Source organism: Podarcis raffonei, chromosome 1 (assembly GCF_027172205.1).
Source record: "Podarcis raffonei isolate rPodRaf1 chromosome 1, rPodRaf1.pri, whole genome shotgun sequence".
Lineage (NCBI taxonomy): Eukaryota > Metazoa > Chordata > Lepidosauria > Squamata > Lacertidae > Podarcis > Podarcis raffonei.
The window spans coordinates 120,330,794-120,357,253 of record NC_070602.1 but is presented as its reverse complement, the minus strand read 5'-3'; the positions used below and the strand labels follow the sequence as shown (position 1 = coordinate 120,357,253).

The following is a 26,460-nucleotide window of genomic DNA, read 5'->3' as shown; positions in this document are numbered from 1 at the left end:
TATTCTGAATGGATTATTACGCAGCACTTGAAAGCTTTTCAGTTTAGCTTTTTTCACATATAGGTTTTCAGGGGATGTGTAATTTAGGAGAGCTGCCGGATTCTGATGATGTGCTGTGGACAGGAGTGCTTTTTTCCAGCTCAGGCTGGTATGCTAACTACACTCCTTGCTTTGATAAGAGATTGGCACATCCAATTTTGCCACCTGAGTTGCCACTGCCACCCCACAACTTACTGGGGTTGTGCAAGAGAAGTCTGCAAGATCTCACTCATCAGAGAGCTGTTTCCTCTGGTGCTCTGCCTCATCCCCACCATATATAGGTTAATAGCTGAAAATCCCCTTAAAACCCTATTCATGCGTATCATACAACCTATGTCAGCCATTAGCAACAGTTATTAATAGTACACAGATGTACTGTATGGTTTTTAATCTCTGTGTAGATGCCAGCAACATTGTACGCACTTCATTCAAAGATATATTAATACAATAAAAGCATTTATGTTCTCCGGTGTATTGGTGTCTATCTAATCCACGGAAATTCCAGCACTGCGCACGCTCGTGCACACATACACACAAAACTTGTAGGATACCATTTGCATTTAACAGCTGCGTTGCAAGCAGAAATACAGCAACTGCAACTTTCTCCATCCTTGCAAGATGGGAAAGACCTGCTGTTGAACTTCTGGTGCTATGCTACAGTTAAAAAATATAGCTTCCAGGGGACTTTCAGTCTGTCTACGGCACAACTCTGTGATGCAAGTGTTGCACACACCATCCGTGGGCACTGCCAACGGGGCAACAGCCGAGTGGTGCAGCAATAAAACCGCTAGCACGTTCGCTTGTTGTATTTCGTTGGTGGTGAGTGTTGTGTATTGAGTCAAAGGATTTTATATCTGTATTATTATTGTCTGTATTTGCATTAGGGCAAAGTAACTGCCTTTTGGTTCCAGAGGGTACAGCTACTATTGGTTCATTTAAGCTGCTGTATTTGGATCCTCTGTCTTATTGGTTTCCTCCAAAAGGCAGGACTGTGATTGCCTGATATTGTCCCCTCCAAAATGTATCCTTTCTAGCTAGTTCCCTGTCCCTATAAATGTAGCTCTCCCCTCCTCAGTTCTCAGTCTTGTTTGCTTTAATAAAGAAGTGTTACTACAGAACTGTCTCCAGCATATTATGTCAAGAGAGCTGAAATCACAAACCCCACGTCACAACAGTGAGAGAGGTTGGTGGTGGCTTAGGGTGTGGTTGGTTGTCTTTGGTTGGCTGTAGTGAGAATTGTTTTTGTGTCTGAGTGTGTGTGTGTGTATTTTTGAATCACCCATACAAGTAACACTGACAGGAAACCCCACACATTCACTAAGTAGAATAATAGAAGCATAACCACCCGACCCCACCCAACTTACCATCCCCCCAGTCTTCCCCCTCTTTTCTATTTTTGTGATATACAAATGACACAAGAAAACTTGGTATACTGATTTGTATAACATTATTCTAGTTTATAAACCCCCACTCCCACCCCCAAAGAAAACCGCTAGCACATTTGCAAAGCTAATCAGGGTCTGGTCTGGTTTCAATCTGGATGGGGGACTGCATTATTGAGAAGGTTGGACTTAGATGACCCTTGGCATCCCTTCCAAGTCTATAATTCTGGAGGCTGGTGGGGGGCAGGAGGGCAGAGAGTCCTGGGAGGCGGAGATGGGAATCAGGGGGGGAGAAGGGAGACAGTCGTTTATCAGAGAGGCCTCCAGGTGGCGTTAATGCCAAGAAACAAGGAGGCCTCCTACGTCATAGAGAAAGGGAAAGCAGGTGATGGAGAAAAATGTTTCTACTCGCTTTCCCAACAAGTAAGGCATTGTTCCACTTTCCGGTTTCAGGGATAACACTTATGCGTGCAGCTGAACTACTGCGGATTAGGGCGGGGAAGAATCATGGAGTCGGAAGGGATCCCCAAGGGCAGGGGTCAGCAACCTTTTTTCAGCCGTGGGCCGGTGCACCGTCCCTCAGACCATGTGGTGGGCTGGATTATATTTTGGGGGGGGGGGGAATGAACGAATTCCTATGCCCCACAAATAAGCCAGAGATGCATTTTAAATAAAAGCACACATTCTACTCATGTAAAAACACGCTGATTCCCGGACCGTCCGCGGGCCGGATTGAGAAGGCGATTGGGCCTGATCCGGCCCCTGGGCCTTAGTTTGCCTACCCCTGCCCAAGGGCCATCTAGTCCAACCCCCTGCAGTGCAGGAATGGCAACTGAAGAGTGGACAATGTAGATCAACCTTTGCTGCAATCTAATGAGAGTGGGGTGGGCTTGGCTGGAAACGCAAACAAACCTCTGTATCCCACCTGCAGTGTGAGCAGTGGGCTCCATTGCAGGGCGGCCGTGAGCCTCTGCTTGTCCCCAGCAACGTGGAGGCAACAGCACTGGGCTACACTGAAGGGTTCTTGTTGTGTGGAGCTTCCCGTGCAATCTTATTACGCGCATCTGGGTTCAATGGGACTTGGTTGTAGTGTATGGACTACACGGCAGGGTTGTCGTAAACCGTTCCTGCGGTCACGGCCATAACTCCCTTGCAAAAATATTTAACGCCTTAAAAAAAATAAAAAATCGCGCAAAATAAGACCCATTGCCGCTGTCCAGTCGCAGCTACGTCATAAGGTTCCCCCCATTGATACTTATGGGCAGCTCTCACGGTCAGGATTGTGTTGCCAAAGGGAACTCGGAAACGCCGCATCCCGGCTATGCGATGCGGCTCTTTCCTTTTACTTGTTCTCTTGCTTCCTTTCCACTCCCCGGCCTCTCTAGGCCGCGCGAACTCTGTGCTCTGAAAAGTTTTCCAAACCGTTGACGCGCTAAGAGTCAGCTGCGCGAGCGTGCATAGCGGCGCAGCCACGTGATGTCATCACCTCGCGCCCTGCTGGCCTCCTCTCCTCATACCCGTCGAAGCCGTGCGTTAGTGGGCGAGAGAGCGCCGGCGGCAGGATGGGGCTGCCGGCTGTGGCTCCGGTGTTGAGGCGGAGGCTTCCCAGGTTAGACGAGGCCGGCGGCCCTGCGAGTGGGGCGAGGGCCGAGAGCGGCGTCGAGAAGCGCAGCCCCGCCTACCTTTCCTCAGAAGTAGCCTTGAACGCAGTGGGCGCTTACTCCCGAGTAGCGGGGCCTCCGCTGCGTAGCTTTCGCTGAACACTCTTACTATTATCGTGCTGGATGAGGTTATAAACTTTAACCAGGCCATTGGATTATTAACAGTCCTGTTAAATGTGTTTGAGGGAAGTGTGTGTGTGTGTGTATTATTTCTTTTGTTCTTATACTTTGTTTTTACTACGCATTTTTGTGGTTTTATTCCATGAACCGCCCTGAGATCTTAGGATGAAGGGAAGTATACAGATTGAATAAATAATAACAATAATAATAATATAAAAGGTAAAGGACCCCTGGACGGTTAAGTCCAGTCCAAGGTGACTATGGGGTGTGGCACTGATCTCCGCTTTCAAGTCGAGGGAACCGGTGTTTGTCCACAGACAGCTTTCCGAGTCATGTGGCCAGCATGACTAAACCGCTTCTGGCGCAACGGGACACCGTGATGGAAACCAGAGCGCACGGAAATGCCGTTTACCTTCCCGCTGCAGCAGTACCTATTTATCTACTTGTACTGGTGTGCTTTCAAACTGCTAGCTTGGCAGGAGCTGGGACAGAGCAACAGGAGCTCACTCCATTGTGTGGATTCGAACCGCCGACCTTCTGATCGGCAAGCCCAAGAGGTTCAGTGGGTTTACAATTGCCCTTTCAGCCATAAGGAGTGCCTCCCAACAGTGCTTCTGACCATGAATGCCCCAGAGGGGAATGGACAGTGTTAAGAGCAGAAACTCTTTTCTAGGTCACGAAAGCGGAGAAGGAAACTTATGGAAGACGGGAACAGGTGCTTTGGGCTGCCAAGATTCAGGAACAAAATCTCTTTTTAAATGAAAAAATGTGGTTCATGCCCTTTGTTTTTCGACAGGTGTGTGTGCGGCAACAGGTACTTGCTCTCCCTGTGGGTTCCAGCAAGTGTCCCATTGCTGCATGTTAAGGTCATATTAAGGTGATCCAAGGTCAAGGGCAATGTCAGCTCAGCTCATTGGCTGAATTTAAAGTTTGGGCTTTAAAGAGGGACCAAGTAGCTAAATGAGCCCTGTGAGAAGAAAAAAGTTTGGAGTTCAGGAAGGCTTATCCTGCTATGTGGAATGCTTCCTTCTTGGCTGAAAATCATTTCAAATTTAATTTTTGGACATGTTTGTGTTTATGTTAAGGTGTACCAAAAGCACAACATAGGAAAGGTAATGTAGGGAAGATGTATTTTTTTCCAGAAAGCTGGTCCATTTGTCCTAAAGTTTGCAAGTGAATGATGCTTATTCGTTTGTTCATTCAGTATCCCACCCTTCATCCGAAGATCACAGGACAGTTCTCAACATCAAAATACAACATACATAATAAAACAAAAACAAACCAATAGCCCCTATCCCACAAACACATTTTAAAAGCCATATAATGTTAATCAGCCAACACCTGGTTGAAGAGAAAAGCTTCTGTCTGGCACTTAGAACACAATATAAAATAGATGGCGGGGGGGACCCATGTTAATAAATATGGAGAACTCCCTGCACAAGCCTACAATTCCCAGAGTTCCCTGGGTCGATTCATAAACTACTCAAGAAAGTTTTTCCCCTGCTGTTTCTGCTTTAAATGTATAGTGTAGGTGTGGCTGACAAAAGCATGTGCTTGATTTGCTTGACATTTTTACATAGGCTGTGGCAGAAGATATGGCTGAACTTGATTTTATTGTTTCAGATTGAAGCCATTCAACAGGCTACAGGTCATTGTAGAACATTTGGTAAGTGTGGAGGTCTCCTTCTGGTTGGGGAGGCTAATGTGGGTTTCGTAATGTTCAATATGTAAACTGTTTTCAGCAAGCCCATGGGGGCTTTTGAATTGTGCTCCTCCAACAACCTCTCCAGAAGACAAAAACACAAGTTTCAAAGGCAATTTATGATACAACAAGCCCACAACTTATGTTCCGGGGATCTCAGCTAAAGCCAAAATCACATTGGGTATAATGGCTGGTGGAATTGCCCACCCCCTTTTTAATGTTTAAAAAATTATTTTGCCAAGCGCATAAAGCTGAATGCACACAAGTCAAATATGCATAAGTTGTGGGCTTCGTGTATACTGTTCACATGGGGGAGAGGCAGGAGACAAGCACTTGTGGGCGTGCATAAGCTCATACATGAGCCTAAAGTAGTTTGCTAGATAGGAACATAGAAGCTACCTTATACCAAGCCAAACTATTGGTCCATCGAGCTCCGCATTATCTTGCAGTGGCTCTCTGCGTTTCAGTCAGGGAGTCCGTCCCAGCTGGTGGTACCCGGGATTGAACCTTGGACCTTCTGCATGAAAACTAGACGCTTTTGGATTCCAGCTCCCATCAGCTCCAGCCAAAATGGCCATATAGAACGGGAGTAGTAGTAACATCTGGAGAGCCAGTTTTTCCTCCCCTGCTCTAAAGAATTTGCATGCTGGAACCAACTTGCAAATTAGCAGCTTGTTAACAACCTTGGGTGGATCTACACACAGGAACCCTCCCCCCGCTATAAATAAGTCAGAAATTAAATTGTAACAAAATAAAAAAACCCGCTATGTAAAAATCACATCGATTGTTTTTTGTTCTTTGGCGCCATCTGGTGTTGCATGTTTCTAACACATTCAAAATGTTTTTTGACTAATGTGGCTGAGTCCCTTGATTTTTGTTTTGTTTGTTCTTGTTTCAAATATGCAGAGTATGTCCAAGACGGCAGCTTCTTCCTCTGAGGTTCTCTTGGAAAAAAAGGGGTGTGCTGGTGTTATAACCATGAACAGACCCAAGGCTCTGAATGCATTAAATATATCCATGATTCGACAGATGTATCCACAACTGAAGGTTGGTGATTTTCTTTTATATCAGTGCTGTGGGCACAGTGTGTGGATTGACAGAGGAGACCATTCAAGGGCAGCACCTTGAGCAGCGGCTATAGCCCATCACTTTTTTTCTACACTTCAGCAGCTGAATGTGTGAACTGCCTCTGTTGAAAACCATTGGGTTTGAGGTGGTGCAAAAGTTCTGTATGCAACGTATGATCTGTGATGGCTCATTCACTAACAAAATCCATGTCTTGACCATGCATTCATTTGGCAATGAGCATTCATGTGCAAACCAAGCCAAGGGCTCTGGATGAACCAGTAATCAGATTAATTTTATGGCCATCCTTCTGATTTAATTGGGGATGTACTGGGGAGTGGGGAAGGACCTGAAAATGAAAACAGCAGAAATGCTGTTACTGGTAGTGGATTTTATCTGCGCTCACTGAATAAGTAACAGGCAGTACTGAGACACACACACCATGTTCATCTTCGCTATATTTACAGAAGTATACTGGTGGTCTTAGTGGCAGCAACCGTACCCTGTGGTGTCCCACAGCCAAACAGAAATCCCTATTTAAATGGCAGAGTAGTAGGAAGGGGAGGGGGAAGCCTGGAAGCAGGGCCAAGAAAGGCAGTACTGAAAACAAGTGAATATTGCTTCAAGGGAGGGAGAAGAATGAGTGTGACCGCTCCCTCTGGAAAAAGGAAATGTCTCAAGGGGGATTCCTGTGCAAGGTGGGAAGTGGTGGGAATGGATATTTCCCCTTGCCATCTGCAGAGTCAACATTATAGGAAAAGGCTCAGGCTGGCTGGGGGTTTGCTTGGCTTTGCAGCTTTCCTTAAGTTAGGCAAGGGGAGATGAGATGTGGCTTCCCCGGACTTCCTCTGGAGGAAGGGCAGGCTATAAATCAAATAAACAAACTTCACTGGGATCCTAAGAAGCCAGGGCCTTTTATCGCTCTCCTGGACTTCTAGTCTATCACCTGGTTCAGCCATGGCTCAGTAGGAGAGAGTGCAGTGCATGTGGATTCAGGGTTTCGTCAGGTTGCTGAGATTCATCCCGAAGGTGTGGCATTGCTGCCATCTGTATCGAAAGGAGGAAGAGGCAAGAAGGTATTTAAATTTACCTTTCCTAAGAAACCAGAGGCCTTCATTTTGGGCATAGTCGGCCAATTGGTGTCAAAGAAAGACAGAACATTTTTTATGTACGCAACAACAGCAGCAAGAATACTTCTCGCCAAGTATTGGAAGACACAAGATTTACCCACCATGGAAGAGTGGCAGATGCAAGTGATTGACTACATGGAGATGGCAGAAATGACTGGCAGAATCCGTGACCAGGGAGAAGAATTGATGGAAGAGGATTGGAAAAAGTTTAAGAACTATCTACAAAAATATTGTAAAATGTTTGAGTGTTAAAATGATGTGGGATGTGAAGGCAACATGGCATTTGGGATATGGTTAAAAGAGTTATGAAAAGAGGAATTTTAATAAGGAGGGGGTATGACTAGAATAGGGACGCGGGTGGCGCTGTGGGTAAAAGCCTCAGTGCCTAGGGCTTGCCAATCGAAAGGTCGGCGGTTCGAATCCCCGCGGCGGGGTGCGCTCCCGTTGCTCGGTCCCAGCGCCTGCCAACCTAGCAGTTCGAAAGCACCCCCAGGTGCAAGTAGATAAATAGGGACCGCTTACTGGCGGGAAGGTAAACGGCGTTTCCGTGTGCTGCGCTGGCTCGCCAGATGCAGCTTTGTCACGCTGGCCACGTGACCCGGAAGTGTCTCCGGACAGCGCTGGCCCCTGGCCTCTTAAGTGAGATGGGCGCACAACCCCAGAGTCTGTCAAGACTGGCCCGTACGGGCAGGGGTACCTTTACCTTTATGACTAGAATAATATTATGTCAAAATATATAAGGTGGTGTAAGGGTTCATGATAAGGGAAATTAGAGACATAATAACTGGAAATATATAATTATAAACGAGTTTGGAAAAAGGGTTAGAATTTGCTGAATTTGACGGAATAAAGAGGAATACAAAAAAGGGGGATGTGGGGAGGTCAGGAAAGAGGGATATGGATTTTTGAAATTTAAAAAGTGGAATTTTTCTTTTTTTCCCTTCTTTTCTTTTTCTTGTTAAGTGTGTATTTTTTGTTTGTTGTTGATGTTCTTGTTTTGTTATATGTGGTATATGTTTTGTAAAATCTTAATAAACATTTTTGAAAAACGAAAAAAAAACGAAAGGAGGAAGAGGCAAAGCATATGCTAGAGAGCTGTTGGGGTTCTCCCCACACCCCTTTTAGTGCTGACTTTGCTCTGAACAAGGGAATGGGTCAAAGGTGGCTGTTCTATGTTCAAGAAGAGAGAGGTGGGATGGAGCCTCGTAAAGCACGTGGCTTTGGCCCAAGGAAATTAGGGTGAAACTATATGATGCCTTGTGTCCCGTCCCCCGTCCCCCATATGTATTGCTACCATACAGATATAAAGAGGGTAGAAGCAGCTTCCAGTGTAGAAGCAGCCAGTGAGATAGAAACGCTGAACTGTTCCCAACCTTGCTATATTTCCTTAGCCTGGTTCATTTCTGTTAGCAGAGCCCACATCCAACATGTTTTATCTTTTGTAGAAATGGGAGAAGGACCCTGACACCTTTTTAATAATAATAAAGGGAGCTGGAGACAAAGCTTTCTGTGCAGGAGGCGATATCAGAGGTAAGGTTTTGAGTATTCAAAAAGTTGAGATTTCAGAAGTTTCAGTTGTCATTTAGTACTTAAACTTTCAAAAGCTTTTTGATGATGTCCCTCAGCAAAGACACCTGGGTAAGCTTAGCTGTCATGAGATAAGGGGGAGGTTCTGTTATGGACCAGGAACTGGTTCAGAAATGGGAAGAAGAGAAGAGAAATAAATGGATTGGAGGGATGGAGTCTCTCGAGGATCAGTGCTGGACCTGTGCTTTTTAACAGGTTCATAAATTATCTAGAGTTGGGATGAGCATTAAGTTAGCCAAGTTTGCTACTGATACCAAAATGTTCAAGGTACTTAAATTGGGAGAAGCTCCAAAAGGATCTTTCTAAACTAGGTTAATGGGCAGTAAAATGCATTTAATTGTCAGCAAGTGTAAAGTAAGGCACATTGTGGCAATGAATTCTAATTTCATGCACTGTATTTTTCGCTCTATAAGATGCACCCGACCATAAGACGCACCTAGTTTTATTAGAGGAGAAGAAGAAAAAAAATTCTCTCCCTCTCTGCGCAGTGCCCCTTCAGCGAAGCGGCAGGAGAAGTGGAGCTCCTTCCATTTCGTCTCCCACTTCACTGAAGGAACGCTGCGCAGAGAGGGAAAGCTGCGCAGCTCCTCTCCAGCGAAGCCAGGAGAGCAAGAGGGATTAGTGCGCTCTCCTGGCTTCAGGGATAGCCGCCCGAAGCCATGGAGCCTGCATTTGCTCCATAAGACGCACAGACATTTCCCCTTGCTTTTTAGGAGGGGAAAAGTGCGTCTTATAGAGTGAAAAATACGGTATGTGCTTTCGGAGTCTGAACTGGCAGTGACTAACCAGGAACAACTGGCCATGTAGTTGATAGGTCAGTGAAGCTGTCTCAGTTTACAGTGGCTGGGAAAAGATAAATTCCATATTGGTGATCATTAGAAAAGGTACTGAAAATGAAACTGCCCATGTAGTAATGCTGTTATACAGACTTGTGGGGCGACTGCGCTTGGAATACTCTGTACAGTTCTGGTTGCCTCGCCTCAAAAGGGATATTGTAGCGCTGGAATAGTTTCAGGAAAGGGAAACCAAGATGATCAAGGGGTGGAGACTCCCTTGTAGGGAAAGGTTTTTTTGTAGGGAAAAGGCATTTGTGGGTTTTTAGTTAACAAAAGAGAGCAGAGGGAGACATGACAGAGGTGTATAAGATTATCTGTGGTGTGGAGAAAGTGAACAGAGGGTTGTTGTTTTATTCCCCTGTCCTAATTCTAGAATCTGGTGCCATCCGATGAAGCTGAATGTTGGGAAATTCAGGACAGACAAAAGAAAGTGCTTCTTTACATCGCACCTAGTTAAATTACAGAATTTGGATGTCCACCAACTTGGATTGCATATATTGTGATCATGAACGTTTGCTGCAGTCACATTTCTTGGTATTCCAGACAGTTAAGTGTTTTGTAGCTAAATTTGACACTTGTTTTCTTTGCTAGCTATCGTTGAAGCAGGAAGAGCGGGAGAAGGGATGCCACAGTATTTCTTCAGAGAAGAGTACGCCTTGAACAATGCTATCGGTGTGTATACCAGTAATTTAAAAGTATTTTAGTAATTTAAAAGTACGGGCTTAATTTGAGTAGGCGTAGAATCATAGAGTTGGAAGGGAGACTGAGGATTCTCTTGTCCAACCCCCTGCTATGCAGGAATATGCAGCTCCCCATATGGAGATCGAACCTGCAACCTTGGCATTATCAACACCACACACTAACCAACTGAGGTAGACGTAACCCTTCTTAAACCCCTTCCCTACCCCACATTTTCACACTAGTACCTATGTGGTTGGTAACACGTCACCATTCGTTTCAAAAATTGTTGTAAGAATAGTATTGCCAGTTTCCACAGTTTACACCAATTCTCTACAGTGTTTCTTTCATACACTGGAAGGAACCTTTTTCAGTCTGAGGGCTGCATTCCTTTATTTACAACCTTCCAAGGGCCATGTGCCAGGATAGGTGAGGCTAGGAGCAAAAGTAGGTGGAGCAACACACTTAGATTTTCCTCTTGTGCAGTAAGGTAGTTTCTGCACATGCTCACACGCTCCCCACTAGCCTTTATCCTGAGAAACAAGAGGTGTTGTTGTTTGAGAACAATAGCACTCTGGGAGTGAAGCACAGCGGGTGAGGAAGTGTGGCCTGGTGAGAGATGCAAGAAGCCTGGGCTCTCCTTGGACCCTTGGCCCTGAGCTTCCCCACACCTGATCTATTATGCTGCTATATTCTGTGGAATGCTTTGTATAGGTAGACCTGCCTGGCATCTAGTTTCAGATACTCTTTGTGCCGGGCAAATAACTTTTTATTACCCAGGCTCACCACTAAGCTCTTCTTAATCAGTTGATTTCCCCCGTCCCGTCCACCCACATCCCATCCCTGATATTGCTAGGTTTGGGGTGGGGTTGCTTCAGTTTTACTGTTCTCTTGTTCATTCCTTATTTTATCACTGTTGTGAGCTGCCCTGTGGGGGTGTTTTTTAACGGAATGGTGGCATAAGAACATTTTAAATATCCAAATCTTATACAGTGGTACCTTGGGTTAAGTACTTAATTCATTCTGGAGGTCCGTACTTAACCTGAATCACCACTTTAGCTAATGGGGCCTCCTGCTGCCGCCGCGCTGCTGGAGCATGATTTCTGTTCTTATCCTGAAGCAAAGTTCTTAACCTGAAGCACTATTTCTGGGTTAGCGGAGTCTGTAACCTGAAGCGTATGTAACCTGAAGCATATGTAACCCGAGGTACCACTGTATTCAGAAAGAGAGGAGGCACCACAGCACTTTCAAGCATGGATGGGGACTCTCAGGCTAAATGCGGCCCTCCACATCTCTCTGTGTGGCCCTCTGAAGTCTCCCCAGGCCCACCCCCTTCACTGGTTCTGCTTCCCACCCTGAATGTTTTTGCCCGAGTGCTGTGTGTCTCCCAGCTTTGATAATGTCTCTTGCTACTTAGATGGATGATAGAGAGGGGCCTGTGTAGAAATAATCATAGTGTGCTAGGGTAAAATTAGCATTTGTTGCTCCATCCACTTGCCTAGCCATACCCACCAATGACTTGTTGCACCTGGAAAGGGTGCTTTGAAGGGAATGCAGTGCTCAGACTGAAAAAGGGTCCCTGTGCCTACTTTAAAGGTTAACAGGTTTATTACAGCATATGCTTTTGTCTGCTGATGTTTAAGATGCTGTAAAACTCTTGGCTCTTTGCTGCAATGGGCTAACATGGCTAATCTTGGAATTCAGAGTGGAATAATTATAATTTGGTCAACAATTTGAATATTCAACTTATATTATCAGGCTTCACAAGGTCTTTCCTTGCAGAAGTGTGCTTTGTGCTGTTTTAAACACATATATGTCTTTTCATTTCACTCTTAATTTGTATTACCAATTTGTATTACTACCAATATAGGTTTACAAGCTGAAAAAACAACAAAATAGACAGCAAAGATCACACACCTAATAACAATCTGATCCAATACCAAAAAAGCCATAATAAAAACATAATTTTAAAATAAGAAACTTACATCAAATGAAGCAATATTCAATAATCCATTAGAATATAATAGTAGGCAGTAAAATTAAATATCAGAAAATGATAATGAAACAGTTTATACTTAACTGTTACAATAAATAATTACTAAACTATAATCAGTAAAAATAACAGCGTCACAATGCATAAAATATCAGAAAACATACAAAAACACATGAAAAGATCAAATTGAGAACAAGGACACACAACATAATTTTTTAAAAAATAAATAAATCCCTGAACTCTCTTCACAGCTGTTTCTGCTATTCTTAAAGCCATGGTCTGGGAACAGCTCCTAGGAGGGTGGGCCAAGGCAGGTGGAAAGACTATTGCCTGATGGCCAACACAGAGTCTCTCTGCCCTCACAGTTCTTCACCTGGAAACAGCTCTCTTATGAAGACTCCAGCTGGGGCAAGGCAGGTGGAAAAAGCCATTGCCTGGTGGCCAGCACAAAGTTTCTCTCTGCTCACGAAATGTGTTGTTTCCGTCCTGACAGGCACCTGCCAGAAGCCATACGTGGCGCTTATTGATGGGATTACAATGGGAGGTGTAAGTAGAAATATTTTCTGAGGCAATTGGCTTGTGCTTTCATTCTGCTTTAAAGTCGCCAGTGAAATGACTACAGGGATTTCGAAGACAGATGTGTGAGAATAACATTGACCAGGGATAGCTCAGTAGGTAGAGCACAAGACTCTTAATCTCGGGGTTGTGGGTTTGAGCCCCACGTTGGGCAAAAGATTCCTGCATTGCAGGGGTTTGGACTGGAGACAATTGGCATCCCTTCCAACTCTACAATTCTACGATTCCACATTTTTAGCATTTGTGAAATGTTCTGGAGCACCTTATTTTCTGAGGGCAGTTTTCAGTCTTACAACGTTTACAACATCCCGCTCCCTGTGAGCTGAAAGAAAAGCACTCTTTTGCTGAGAACAGTGGCAGGACCAGAAAAAGGGGGGACAGAAGGGGTGAAGTATAATTCTTAGTGCTTGAGTTGTGTCACACACAGTAAAAACTCAAAGCAAAATAGCAGCAAATGTTAATGGCAGGAGTCCAGCAATTGGGGGGGGGGAGCAAGCTCCTTGTTGGGGGGGGGGCGCTGTGCATGACTGAGAAGGCTCTCCATGCAGACTTGGGGATGGGCGTGTGGGCTTGAGGGTAAGGGAAGATGAAGATACTGTATATACTCAAGTATAAACCGACCCGAATATAAGCCGAGTCACCTAATTTTAGCACAAAAAAACTGGGAAAACTTATTGACTCGAGTATAAGTCAGGTCACCACACCACAAACCTGGTGGTGGTGGCATCGGTGGAGGAAGAACAAGTAGCCCGAAAGGGCTGCTTTTGGGGCGCTCGTCCATCCGCCGCCGCCCACCTCACTCGAGTATAAGCCGAGAGGGGCTTTTTCAGCATAAAAAATGTGCTGAAAAAGTCAGCTTATACTTGAGTATATACGGTATTTGGCTAGGACTGATGGGAGTTGAAGTGGAATTGGTTCACATGTAGCTTCTAGCCATCAAGTGTTAAGTAATGTGTGAACTCACCCTTGGTTTCAAGGATGTTTGTGTGCCCAAGAAATAGTAAGTTTTGTATACTGTTGAGCAATGCAGAATAATTCAGCACACTTGTGGAAGTTATGCCTTATATTTTCTTCAGAATCCACCTCATAGTTTGTGTGACGTTGATGTTTTTCCTTCTGTGTTGGTGTTCCTTGACTCATAATTGGATGGGACCTTGAAATGTAGTTGTTGACAGTAACTGCTGAATTAAAGCCAAAGCTGCTTATCAAACACAGACAGAGTGTGTTTGTTTATGCTTTAAAAATAATTCAGAATATTTGATGTGATTCTCATTGTGAAGATATGTATAGTTAGGATCCTGAAATATCACATATAGCGTATCCATTACAAAATTCTGTATGTTAAATATTTTGGTTATCTGCGAATGCCAGACAACACCCAAAAGTTATAAAGTACTCATTGCAAATGCGCAATCTACTGGGTTTGATCCAATTGTGAATTTTTTTAATCCATTCTTGCTTTTGATTCTGTGGATATTTCTGCTATTGGAGGAAGTGGGGATATGGTTTTTGATGATTTGGTCTTTCTCCCTGTAGTTCCCATCTGCCCTCCTCATCTTCAGGGGGTTGTGGGGACAGAACAGTAGTGCAGACGGAAGGATGGAAATTGGCAAAATGTCGTCCTCTCCCCTTCAGTTAGTGAAGACGTCTGCCGGATCAAAGACGCTGTTATGCAAATAAAAGGAGTCCTTCCATTTGCCAAAGTGCACCACTGAATACAGCCCAGTATATCTGAATTTAAAAACAAACATGTCACATTTATAACTCCCAATGCTTAAGGGTCTCGCATATCTAAAGTGCATCATGGAATATTAGATGATTTAATCGTTCTTTTCCTCAGTTATTGAATCAGTCCTGCAGATGTTTCCTTGTTTAAACCATCTGTCTTTGGATGACATATGCCAGAATGGAAGTGAGGCAGAAAAAGGCAAACATCTGTCAAGATAAAATATTGTGAGGTACGAAAGGATGGAAAACAGACTGCTTCCACTTGTCAGGCATCAGGGTGCTTAGAGGCCTTGGTTTCATCAGAATTCACGTACATGGAATTAATGGCGATTTGAATATCTGGTGGCCTAATGTGACCTCCTGCAAATATTTATGAAGTTGGTTTTTAGGGTGTTTTTTTTAAAGCTGGTGTGCCATAAAGTCATTAGTGACTTGGTTTATGCTAGCATTTTGTAAGCAAAGTGCAGGGAAGTGAGTGTAGCTTGGGCGTCTTTATCCTTTTGTATACTTTGTACAGTTTGGGGATTTCTGAGAATATTTTTTTCTTCAAATATTCCAGTGTCTGCTTTTCAACAGTGAGAATGTTCTGCTATCACTGCTGAATATAATAAGTGGTTAACTGCATCCTTCTGAGATCCAGAGCAAACGCGTGAAGTGTTTGATACTTTAAAAATCCTTTCTAGAAGGCGTGTATTCTTAATTTTGCAGAGGGTTATATTATATCCCCCCCCTTCTAAATCGATCTAAAAAGCAACATAAATCTGTTAAGAACAAGCTTAGTACTTTTCATGCTATGCAGTAAAAACTATATTAAAGAGGGTCATTTAAGGAACATTTCAGAGCATTGATTTTTGAGCAAAAGTAGAACAGGTGTGTGGTTACTACATGTGGTTTCTTCTATTGGTGGAAAGAGTGGATTGTCCTACGAACCAGTAATTGGACTTGGCTCTTCTTGAGAATAATAAAAGGAGCATATCATTCATTTGTAAAAAGTACGAAGTCGTTTCAGAGGCTGCTTGACATTGTTGTAAATAAAAATATGCCCTTTTCCCTTATGGGGTTTCCAAGAGCCCATATAGAGTCCTTACATAGGTTCCCTATTGGTAGGAGAAAATAACGGAGGCCAACCAGAGAATATTAAGAAGCAAAGCAGCTAGTAAGCTTGATCTTTATTGATCTGTTGCAACAGGGTGCTCCCCTCAATCGCAGGAAAGGAGGAGGACCCACAAAAATGCCGTGCAAGGGCTTATAAAGACTTTTGAAATTCCCTTCCTGTAGATCAAGACCACCCCCAGAAACATTATACGTACATCACAGAAGGGGTGTAACCTAAGACCACCCCTCAGATACATCACAGAAAAGGTGGTCTTAAAACAGAAATTTCAATATTGTTTTTCTCTTATCCTTGTTTGTTTCCTGTCTGGCTGGTTACTTGATTGGATTGCCTGAGGAGCCTGGCCATTCTTTTGTAGTGATCAATAGTGATAGATACTTAGTTCCTGGGCCATGTCACAGGCTCACAGCCTATTCAAACACATCAACATACCCTTAAGACAGGATTTGTGAAGGAAAAGACAATGGGGAGGCTTTTCCACTTTGACCATGCAGAGAAACATTTGCTCGGTTTAGGAATCAAAAATGGCTTCAGGTCAGTCTTCCTGTGCTTGATCTATGCACGTGCAGTTATGAACATTACCATATATCTAGACCTCAAAATTCCTATCACATTATGTGCACCCATTTTGCTGCATTTCAAAAGGCCTTCATAAAAGATGTTTCTGGAGTTTGTGGAAGATACTTTTTACAACCACATCTAAAAAATGGTTCATCAGGGGGTGGCATGGTGTGAAAGGGGGATGACCAGTTAAGCCTGCTAACATAGGTGGTATTCAGCTAAACAGGTGCACTAGTGCAAGGATGTTCTATGCATAGGGTTAGGGGAACCCCTGGACTATATTTAGGGTAACACAGTGAGAGGAGAGGCTCGGAAAGTTCCACTACACAGCTAAACATCCTAGCAGTAGTGGAACTGTTTAACTAGATACCATCCTTTGGTCATATCTACACCATATATTTGAAGCTCGTTACTTCCTCCAGAGAATTCTGGGAAAGTAAGGGTGCTGGGAAGTCTAGCCCTGTAACGCGTAAACTACAGTTCCCAGGATTCTTGGGGGGTTGGGGTTGGGGGGGTAAGGTCACATGCTTTAAATGCATGATATTAATGTGACCATAGACCCAAATTGCCCTTCTCCTCTAGGCCTCATTACTTCCACCATGTGAATGTCTCTATTTTTCCTGGCTCCACAAAAATAGCAACCTCAACTTCTGAATTAAAATTGGAGGGTTTCTGGGAGGGATCCACCTAATGAATCCCAAGCTGTGAACAAAGGCTCCCACTTGTACAGCAGGGCTTTCTCCTTGCACCCCCAAAATGGGTTTGGTTGGGGAGATGAGGTTGGATCATTCCATTTGGCATTTGGGATGCTTGTGCTCGCCAGATTGTGCAACAACCCTCTATTCTTACAGAATTGTAGAGTTGGAAGGGATCATGAGGGTCATCTAGTCCAACCCTCTAGGAATCCTTTGCCCAACACGGGGCTCAAACTTGCGACCCTGACATTCAGAGTCTCATGCTCTACAGACTTAGCTATACCTTCGTCTGTGCACTGGTCTGCCTCCAGAGTCTTTACTCTAGCATGTGAGTCAGAATCACCCACTTTTGTGTGCTTCTGTGCGTGCCTCTGGCTGCAGAGAGGCCAATATCAGAACAAACTCATTGGGAGATGTAATGTGATTCTTCTGTCTGTTTCTGTTGGATTTGAATACTCCAGTTTATCCCAGTGCGGAGACTCAATTAAACTGCCTTTGTCTGAGGAGGCTGATTGAAAAGGACGAAGGGCAGAGAACCACGTGAAGATGCAGCAGAGAGCTGTCTCCATGGGTGGGTTCTCTGAGCTCACGGGAGCCTTTAATTCAGGCATAGGCAAACTCACCCCTCCATATATTTTGGGACTACAACTCCATTATCCCTGACCACTGGTTCTGTTAGCTAAGGATGATGGGAGTTGTAGGCCAAAAACATCTGGAAGGCCGAGTTTGCCCATGCCTGCTTTAATTATTGACATGTGAACAGTTCTCCCTTACTGCAATTAGCATACCCTGGTTCACAGTTCGGGGGAGACAGCTTTACAGGTTATGTATCTAAATCGGCTGGGGAACCTTTTGGGCTTTCACATGTTCTTAGACTCCAACTCCCATCAACCCTAGTCAACAATGACTAGTGTTCTGGGATGATGGTAGTTGTAATCAGACAACATCTGCAGGGCAGCAGGTTTCCCACCCCTAACTTAAGTAGGGGAGAGTGAGAGCAGCTGGATACCATTGAATCATAAGCAAAGTGAACCAAAAAGCTAGATTTTGTAGGTTTATTTTTGCAGCTTTGTAGGTCGTTGACAGCCAATATGATTGAACTTGGATTGGGTATTGATGATCAGGCTTCAGCCATGTATCCCTTTTCTCTGCCTCTGTCCAACAGTGGTCTTGGGCAGAATGCTGTTCCCTCAGTCCTGTTTCCTCCACCTTCAAATTGTGGTGGGGAAAGAAGGATGTTGAAAGTAGGAATGAAAGGATGTTTGTGGTTGTTCTTCAGAGAGGGTTTTGCACACTTAAATGTAACAGTGAATATAGGTATTAATGCATTCAGAGCTGAGTAATGTACAATTAGCCAAGTTCTCCTTTGTTGTGCTAAGTGAATTCATTTCACACTTTTCTAGTTCTATGAATGTAATTGTGCAGTTGTTGTGATCATGACATACAGGTAAATGCAGTTTAGCATCTTTTGATGAGCACTTAGCTGAATGTTCCTGCTGGCATTATCTGTCAGCAGGTAGGAACTGCAATGCTAATGATTCAGTTGTTGCCTGCACATTTCAGTAAACAGCTACTAACACAAATTATACCATTTCAACTGGGTCTTTCTAGACTTGGTAAAACACTCAGCCTGTGTGCAGTTGATCTTTTACTGATGCATTTGGCAATGGTAAGAAATTAGGGTCAGTATGGAGCAGACATTTTAACTTCTTGGAATTTTCTGCACATCCTCAGTTATATGCACGTTGTGGAACTCTGGATATCCTCAGTAGCATTTGACACTCTGGTTCCACAGCATGAGCCAGAACCCAGTATGCTACTAGGAAGATGTGCATAGGAGGATCTTGCTTAGTTTGCTTTTTACAGGGAGCTGACTTGATCTGATGCTCCCAAGAATTTGTGCAGAACAGAACGCAACTCCTTGATGGATCACACATTTCTCAGGATTCTGCGACGTTCTTTTGATGTGCAAAAAACAAATACAAGAAAGTGCATTGAAAAGCATTGAGAAGTGCATATTTTATGTAAAAAGTGCAAATAAAATATGTACAGTTTAAGGGGGGGACTTTATTATGCTTAAAAAGAAAAAGCACCAAACTGGCTGGAGCAGACATACAGCTGAGGGCGAATGAAGCCAAAACTGAATTAGGCAGCTCAGTTTCAGCCCTACTCCAAAGTAAGATCATAGGATCATAGAATGCTTCCTATGCCAAGTCCAGTCATGGGTCAGTATTGTCTGCTCAGCCTTCTCAACCTGATGCCCTTCAGACATTTATGGGAGGAGAGCTCAGTTGGTTTGAGTGTGGTGCGGATGACGCCAAGGTTGCAGGTGCAATTCCTGTATGGGACAGCTGCATATTCCTGCATTGCAAGGGGGAGGACTAGATGATCCCCAGGGTTCCTTCCAACTCTGTGATTTTGCACCATAGCTGCCATCATTCTGTGCTGGCTAGGGATGACTGGACTTGTAGTTCAAAACAGTTGGAGGAAGCCAGGTTAAAGAAGGCTTCCATTGAATGGCTGTGGGAACTGCAGTTCACTTTTGCACATCAAGCTTGAATATTGTAGAGATATCATACCATCATTGGTGGTACTTAAAATGCATAGAAAAGGGTGAATGCATAATTCATTGTTTATCAGTCCTCCAGCAGGTATTATGTATGGTTTGCTCTTCAATAAGTTCTAAGCTAAGCATCCAATAGATGGGGGTGTAGAGCTTCTCTTTTACGCCCTTCGAAAACACAGTTCTTTCAGTAGCATGCAGTTTCTCATTTGAATACCATTTTGTTTGTGTAATGGCTTCAGAACAAGTTGTTCAGTTCATAAGGAGAAGGGGGAAATGAGTTCACACAATACACTTGAACTTTAAAAGGACTGGCACAGATTATGGCGACCTGTCTCAGTACCACTAGGCGTAATGGTGTTTTGGCGCTGCTAACGAGGCAATTTGAGGGTTGAAAGTCCCTAATGCAGACATGTCTGGAGCACAAGTTCATTTTCTACAGGCTGAACTGATTTGTTTAAGCTTTTCTCTTTGGAAAACCATTCTGTCTCTAATCCAGTCCTGCAGTGGCTTGTTTAATAGAAAACCGGGGGGGTGGGGCATTGCAGCCTGGGTTTCCCCAGTGCTCCCTTTAGCCATGAGAAAAAAGTGTCTGGAAAAAAGTGTCACATAATTCTAGAGATGCAGACTTCTTTCTTGATTTTGATGGTTTGAAAGACAGACTCCAAATTAAAGCTGTATTTTAAAGCAGGTTTGGAGAATACTTCCTTTGGCAGGCTGCTGCAGTTTAAGTAACGAAGATTAGTTTATAAGAATATTTACATTTGCATTTCACTAGAAAAGTGGCACAGACCCTTTGAAAACGCTGAACGTTTACTGATTGCAGAGGTCCAGTTTCATGCTTCTTTGAAGTCCTACATTAAGTTCACGCAAGTTGCAATTGCCCCAATCGCTCAGAAGTTGGCAAGAAAGCAAATTTGAAGCTGAGGTTGTCTACGCCCCTTTTGGAAGGGGAAAGTCTTTCACTGTGTTTAACAGGTCAAAGTTCTGTTTGTCATCCCAGCTAGGTGTGATGTAAAGTGGAAAAGTTTTTAAGCTGAACTGAAGGGATCAGGAACTACTCTATCTGTGGAACAATGTGAGTTATCTCCACAGGTTTATGGCTTAGTATAAACATAGCATACATTCTATCGTCAGGCCAACAGCGAATGAGTCAAAAACAGAAAGACCTCTCCACATGACTGTGCAAAGCACTCTAATGTGGGAGTCAATAGTTTTGCTAGGGAACATGGAGGCAGTTCTTTGAAATTAAAAATAAATTACTGCTCTCTGACTGCAGAAGGCAAATCTGTTGGCCTACAAACCTTCGCGTAACACCTGCTGCGTATTATTAGTTGTAGATAATAGAACACGGGAAGATTTCAGAGAAGCAACAACAAAACAAAACCCGACTGTGGTTCTTTGACTTCTGGCAAATGTACTGCTGGGAGACTTTGAATGTTGCAAAATCTTTTTAAAAAATATTTCACTGTCTTTGTCAAGTATATAATGAAACGTCACTCCTAAAAGATTTATTACTGGAAAGTATTTAGTTACCAAGTGGTGGAGTATTTTTAAAAGGGCGCGGGGGACATTCTAACATGGGAGGCTGTTTGCAAAACAAGGAGCTAGTTCCAAAAAGGTAGAATCTCCAAACTGTCATAAATTGGTTATTGGGAAAATGCAGATATAGGGACTGTCTGAACATGTTATACGCGTAAGATGCACCAGTTTGATGCCCAGCATCATCTGCCAGTAAGGGAACATGGATGACTTACGATGAGATAGAATGGTTGGCATTTCTCCCCCTGCCCCAATAAGAAAGGCACAATTACATAAATGGCCAATGTATTTAAGGTAAAGGGACCCCTGACCATTAGGTCCAGTCGCAGATGACTCTGGGGTTGCGGCGCTCATCTCGCTTTATTGGCCGAGGGAGCCGGCCTACAGCTTCCGGGTCATGTGGCCAGCATGAGTAAGCCACTTCTGGCGAACCAGAGCAGCGCACGGAAACACCGTTTACCTTCCCACCGGAGCGGTACCTATTTATCTACTTGCACTTTGACGTGCTTTTGAACTGCTAGGTTGGCAGGAGCAGGGACCGAGCAATGGGAGCTCACCCCGTCGCGGGGATTCGAACTGCCTGCATTAAAAAACACTCTGCCTCAGACTGTTGATGTGCCTTGGAGGATTTTACTATCTTCTTCAAGACTCCAGTACTGATGTTTAGGATTTATTTGATGAACTGTCCCTTTCTGGTATACTCTCCCCTTGCATATTGCTCTATAGATGACTTCCTACTTGGAAAAATGCTACTGAGCTGCTGCTGGGTTTCTACAATATCTGTTCTTGAGTTTCTGGTATTGATTGTGGTTTCCTACTTCACAGAGGCAATGAGCAGAATTTTAATCACCTGCAGTTTTGTTTTGTTTTTTGGCAGGAGTATTTTCATTCGCTTACTAGATTGTAGTTTGCTTAGGATCAGTTTTCAGTGAGCCTTCCTCAGCAAAGCTGAAGGTATGAGGAGGCCCATGGAGGAGTACTTTAAGGGGTGTGGGTTATAGGTATAAGAAGTAATCTTCCATCACCCCCTTCTTCTAGATCCTTCCTGTTGCTATTTTCCAATATTGAGCTTTGCCATGCATTTCAGAACAAATTCTCTGCGCCTGATTTAGGGCAGCGGCAAATGATTTTTTTCCACCTTCTGTTCCAAATAAGATGATGTATGAATGCCCAGTTTATCAAGACAGCTACTAGCCAGGATGCAAGTTCTCAAGTCTCGTTTTGCGCAGGAATGACCTCATTCTGGGATCATATGAAGTCCTTTATGAATGATAAAATATTTAGCATGGGTTGGCGAAGTTTGCAGAGTAATAACCTGTCATGCTGCCGATTTCTGCTCCTGTAAACAATAAGTGTTTCACAAGTTATTGATAATATATTGCTAGGAAGACACATTCCTGGACACTGAGGTCTCATTTGCTCCCATTCTATCATTTCTAAGGGTTTATAATGTGATTTTGAAACAATTCTGAATAAAACAGTGTTCAGAGGTATGGTCCATAAATTTCTGTTTCTGAGAAACGGTTGGCAGACAGGTTATCAAAATGTGAAACTTACTGAACCTTTATGTTTACCAATAATTCTTAAGCTTTTGGGAGGCTTCAGAAAAATGTCAGAATTTCTTGGTAAGTCTAGTCATGTACCTTGAATAAAGAAGCACAGTCCTCCATAATTTCCCTCATTTACTGGTCATCAGCGCTCAGTCTTTTGCTAGCTCAGTTTTTCCTTTGCTTGGTGTTTTTTAAATTGGTGAATGTCAAAATTGAAGCTTGTTTTTGACATTTACCCACCAAGTCATTATAAATGACAGAATTAAGGTTAAGCTTTGAGGTTTTATAAAAAAGTGCCAGGATTTCCTGCTGGTCTCAAAATCTTAATTATATGTCAACATTTATTATTCATTGACACTGACATGATACACGCATACTAAAAATCAATAATTGCATGGCTTTAGGGGTGGGTAATGGTTGGAAATGTAAATAGTATGGATTTGATCTAGAATTATTCATGCCGAAAGTGGACTCACTACAATCAGTGGGACTTGTTCCATTGATTTCAGTGGATCTACTCTCAGCATGATTCAGTCTGGATCTAACTGTATGTAAACAGCTTTTAAGATGCTTCCCCTGAGCTACTGCTGTTTACTTTGTCACCTTTAAAGATGGAGAAGATCCACAATGCAGTAGGTAGCTTTCTGTTCATGCACAGGGACTTTACATTGCCTTGCTTCGAGTGGCATCTCCTCCCTTTCAAGGTTGGATAAGTAGCACCCTGTAAGACACATGGGGCAGTTTCTGGAAGAAATATTGGTCCTTTACCCATGTATTCTTGTATGCACAGAAGCACTTCCATGATGAGGATACCAACCAGAGAGGTGTGGGGGGGTATGAATCATTGTAGTTTTGCCAGGCTTTTGTCTTTTCCAGTACAAAAGAGGAACAAAAGATTGCCATCGTGAGATTTTACGTAACACTTTAAATGGAGGTGTAATTTAACAATTTGTATGCATAATCCCAAATAATTTTGCCTACAGAATAGAGGTGAGGGAGCGTTGACATATCAAATTAGTTCAGAAACAAAGTGCTAATCTTGATGGTCTTATTAACTTGCTATTTTTTTAATGTGCTTGTCCAAATATCCAAATAAATCACTGGAATAATTTCCTCCGTATCCATTAAAAAATATTGTGCCGCTGAGTTCTAAAGTGCTGAGATCTAAAGTGCTGTGTGCCCAAGGCGGAGGGACTCTGTACCTTTGGTACTTAAGCCGTATTCTCTATGAATACCAGAAGCCAAGTCGCTTCTGAAATTGAACAGATGCTTGCAAAAAGTTTATGATACAGTGTGTGTCTCAAATAGTACTGAGAAAATATTGAATAGCTAGGGTGTGTGTGTGTGTGTGTGTGTGTGTCCTGTTCAAAGAACAAAAAAGTTTTAAGGAACCACTCATCTTGTCCAAACTCTTAGGTGCTCCTACAGTAGCTCTGCGCATCCCAGCTAGTGTTGCGTCTCTGGAAACTTTTAAATATACAAGTGCCCCAGATTTAGCTGATCAGAAGTTGGATCCCAACAACTGTGTTTGCCAAAATACATGTTTGTAAATCACGTCCGGTTTTCTTACCAGTCTTTTTTGCAGTGAAAAGGTTCATAAAGAGCATCTACAGTATGTTTGGGATACACTTTAGGAAACGTGTGCTGCACAATTTAATTAATTACCTAGAGTTTTTTGAGTTTTTTTGGAGGGGGGGGTGTCAAACGTAGAATCGGCCATTGAAGCCTACTTCAACTAAGTATTATTTCTGCTTTTTATTATGCAAGCAAAGGTGTGTTTATAACTCTCCAAATTATACTTCAGTGGTCTGGAGGATCCAACTGGTTGGTACATGTGTGTCCTTTTGGTCAGCTCAGTTTTTTACTTTTGTGAAGAGTGCCTTATTGCCAACTGCCTTTGAAAGATTTGACTTTTTGTGTGTGAGAGAGAAAGCTGTTGCTGAAGAAACGCAAGCCTGATGTTGTCGTGTGGAACTCTGCATATGGTTCTATAGGCCCTGATCATTTCTTCACCATATAGGGGAATGTGTCTCCCTGCATCAGCTTTTGAGCTGTGTATTCTTTTTTATTGATTTTCCGGCTGTGAACAGAACCAAATGGATCAATAGTGGTGATATCCCCCTCCTACCCGAAATGCAGAGTCAGCATTAGATGTAGATATATCTTCTGCAGAGCCTGAAGTGTTTGCCACAAATTAAATTTAAACAAATGTATCGTTCCACAATGCTCCATGAGAAGCTGGTGGATGGAAGCCATGTTCAACAGATTGCACATATTCAGTAAAGTCAACCCATGAAATGGAAAAGAAAGCCTCCCCATTGTCTTTTCATTCACAAATCCTGTCTTAAGGGTATGTCTGTGTATGAATAGGGTGAGCCTGTGACCTGGCTCAGGAACTAAGTACCGTATTTTTTGCTCTATAAGACGCATTTTTCTCTCCTAAAAAGTAAGGGGAAATGTGTTTGCATCTTATGGAGCGAATGCAGGCTGCGCAGCTACCCCAGAAGCCAGAACAGCAAGAGGGATGGATCGCTGCACAGCGAAAGCAGCGATCCCTCTTGCTGTTCTGGCTTCTGGGATTCAAAATATTTTTTTCTCTTGTTTTCCTCCTCCAGAAACTAGGTGCGTCTTATGGTCTGGTGCGTCTTATGGAGCGAAAAATATGGTATTTGTCATTACAAAAGAGTGGCCAGGCTTCCCAGGTAATCCAATCAAGTGGCCATTAATAGGTAACCTGCCAGACAGGAGATAAAGAACACACTCAGATTTCTGTTGTAGACAGCCTTTTCTATGATGTAGGTATGATGTATCGGGGGGGTGGTCTTGGGCTACACTCCTTCTATGATATATGTATGATGTTTCTGGGGGTGGTCTTGGACTCCAGGGCGGGCAATTTAAAATGTCTATATAAGGGCAGGCACACCTTTGTTCTGTGTCTTCCTCCTTCCTGCGTATGAGGGGAGCACCCTGTTACAACAGCTTTAATAAAAATCAGGCTTACTAGCTGCTTTGTTTCTCAATATTCTCTAGTTGGCCTCAGTTATTTTCTCCTACCAATAGGGAACCCATGTAAGAACTCTGTACGGGCTCTTGGATACCCCACAAGGGGAAAAGGGCAGATATTGTTTACAACACCCATAACGCTAAGATTAAGAGCCTCATGCTTTACCTACTGGCCTTTTGAGGCATTCTTGCTGCAGTGCAGTTAATTCATCCATAAGAATCGGGGGCCATGCCTGTGAGAATTGCATATTCTTACGGAGCTTTTGCTAATTACTGGTGTATCATTTTGAACACCTAGTTCCATGCTAAATATAACCTTTAACTGCATCAGACTGTTTAGTGCCAGAATAATGGAATGTGACTGTGTAATTTTAGAAGCACATAGCATGTGGGAGCTATCATCAGTTAATGGAATAAGAATGCAGGTTTAAAAGATAAGTAGGCTGACATGTAGGTGCTTGAATACTGAATTGCTTTGGACAAATGGATGATGGGACAGGCGAACAAGAGGGGCAAGTTTTATCTAACGGAAATAACAAATTTAATTGTTAGCAGAATCGCATCCTGCATTTCATAAAATCCTTGTGGGCAAATGTCACACTGTGTTGATTTTAAGCCCTTTTCCATTTATCGCATAGGTTGCTAAAGCAGACTTTATCAAAAAGGAGCTGAATGACTTGTCACGAGGGCAATATTTAGAGCAGCTCAAACTCACAGATGCGACAAACGCTCAGTTCTTCCTACACCTGCCTAGAAGTTGCTGCCATCCAAAAACTAGATTCAAGTAGCTGCTTGTTGATCTCTCTTCTTCCTTCCCTGTTCTGACAGATGTTCTGTGCATACAGATATATAAACTTCCTGCTCTGTGTTCCTGAGTCTTTGTTTAGAGAACCCTAAAATACCCCGGATGTGCTGGAGATTCTAATCTCCATGAT

The 26,460-nt window shown here is 43.3% G+C and overlaps 1 protein-coding gene across 4 annotated transcripts in view; it reads left to right on the top strand.

Moving 5' to 3' along the window:
- The first annotated feature begins 1,794 nt into the window (after nucleotides 1-1,794).
- Nucleotides 1,795-26,460, top strand: part of HIBCH (3-hydroxyisobutyryl-CoA hydrolase) — a 54,166-nt gene continuing 29,500 nt past the window's right edge. Inside the window, exons 1-6 of one of the 4 annotated variants that reach the window (XM_053360336.1) lie at nucleotides 1,795-1,844; nucleotides 4,826-4,868; nucleotides 5,811-5,951; nucleotides 8,545-8,629; nucleotides 10,114-10,194; nucleotides 12,687-12,739. In XM_053360336.1, coding sequence (XP_053216311.1) covers nucleotides 1,810-1,844; nucleotides 4,826-4,868; nucleotides 5,811-5,951; nucleotides 8,545-8,629; nucleotides 10,114-10,194; nucleotides 12,687-12,739 — 438 coding nt within the window. In that variant the 5' untranslated portion in view covers nucleotides 1,795-1,809. Of the gene's footprint in view, nucleotides 1,845-2,856; nucleotides 3,031-4,825; nucleotides 4,869-5,810; nucleotides 5,952-8,544; nucleotides 8,630-10,113; nucleotides 10,195-12,686; nucleotides 12,740-26,460 lie in introns of those variants that run through there. The other 3 variants (XM_053360344.1, XM_053360327.1, XM_053360351.1) reach the window with 3 other exon arrangements.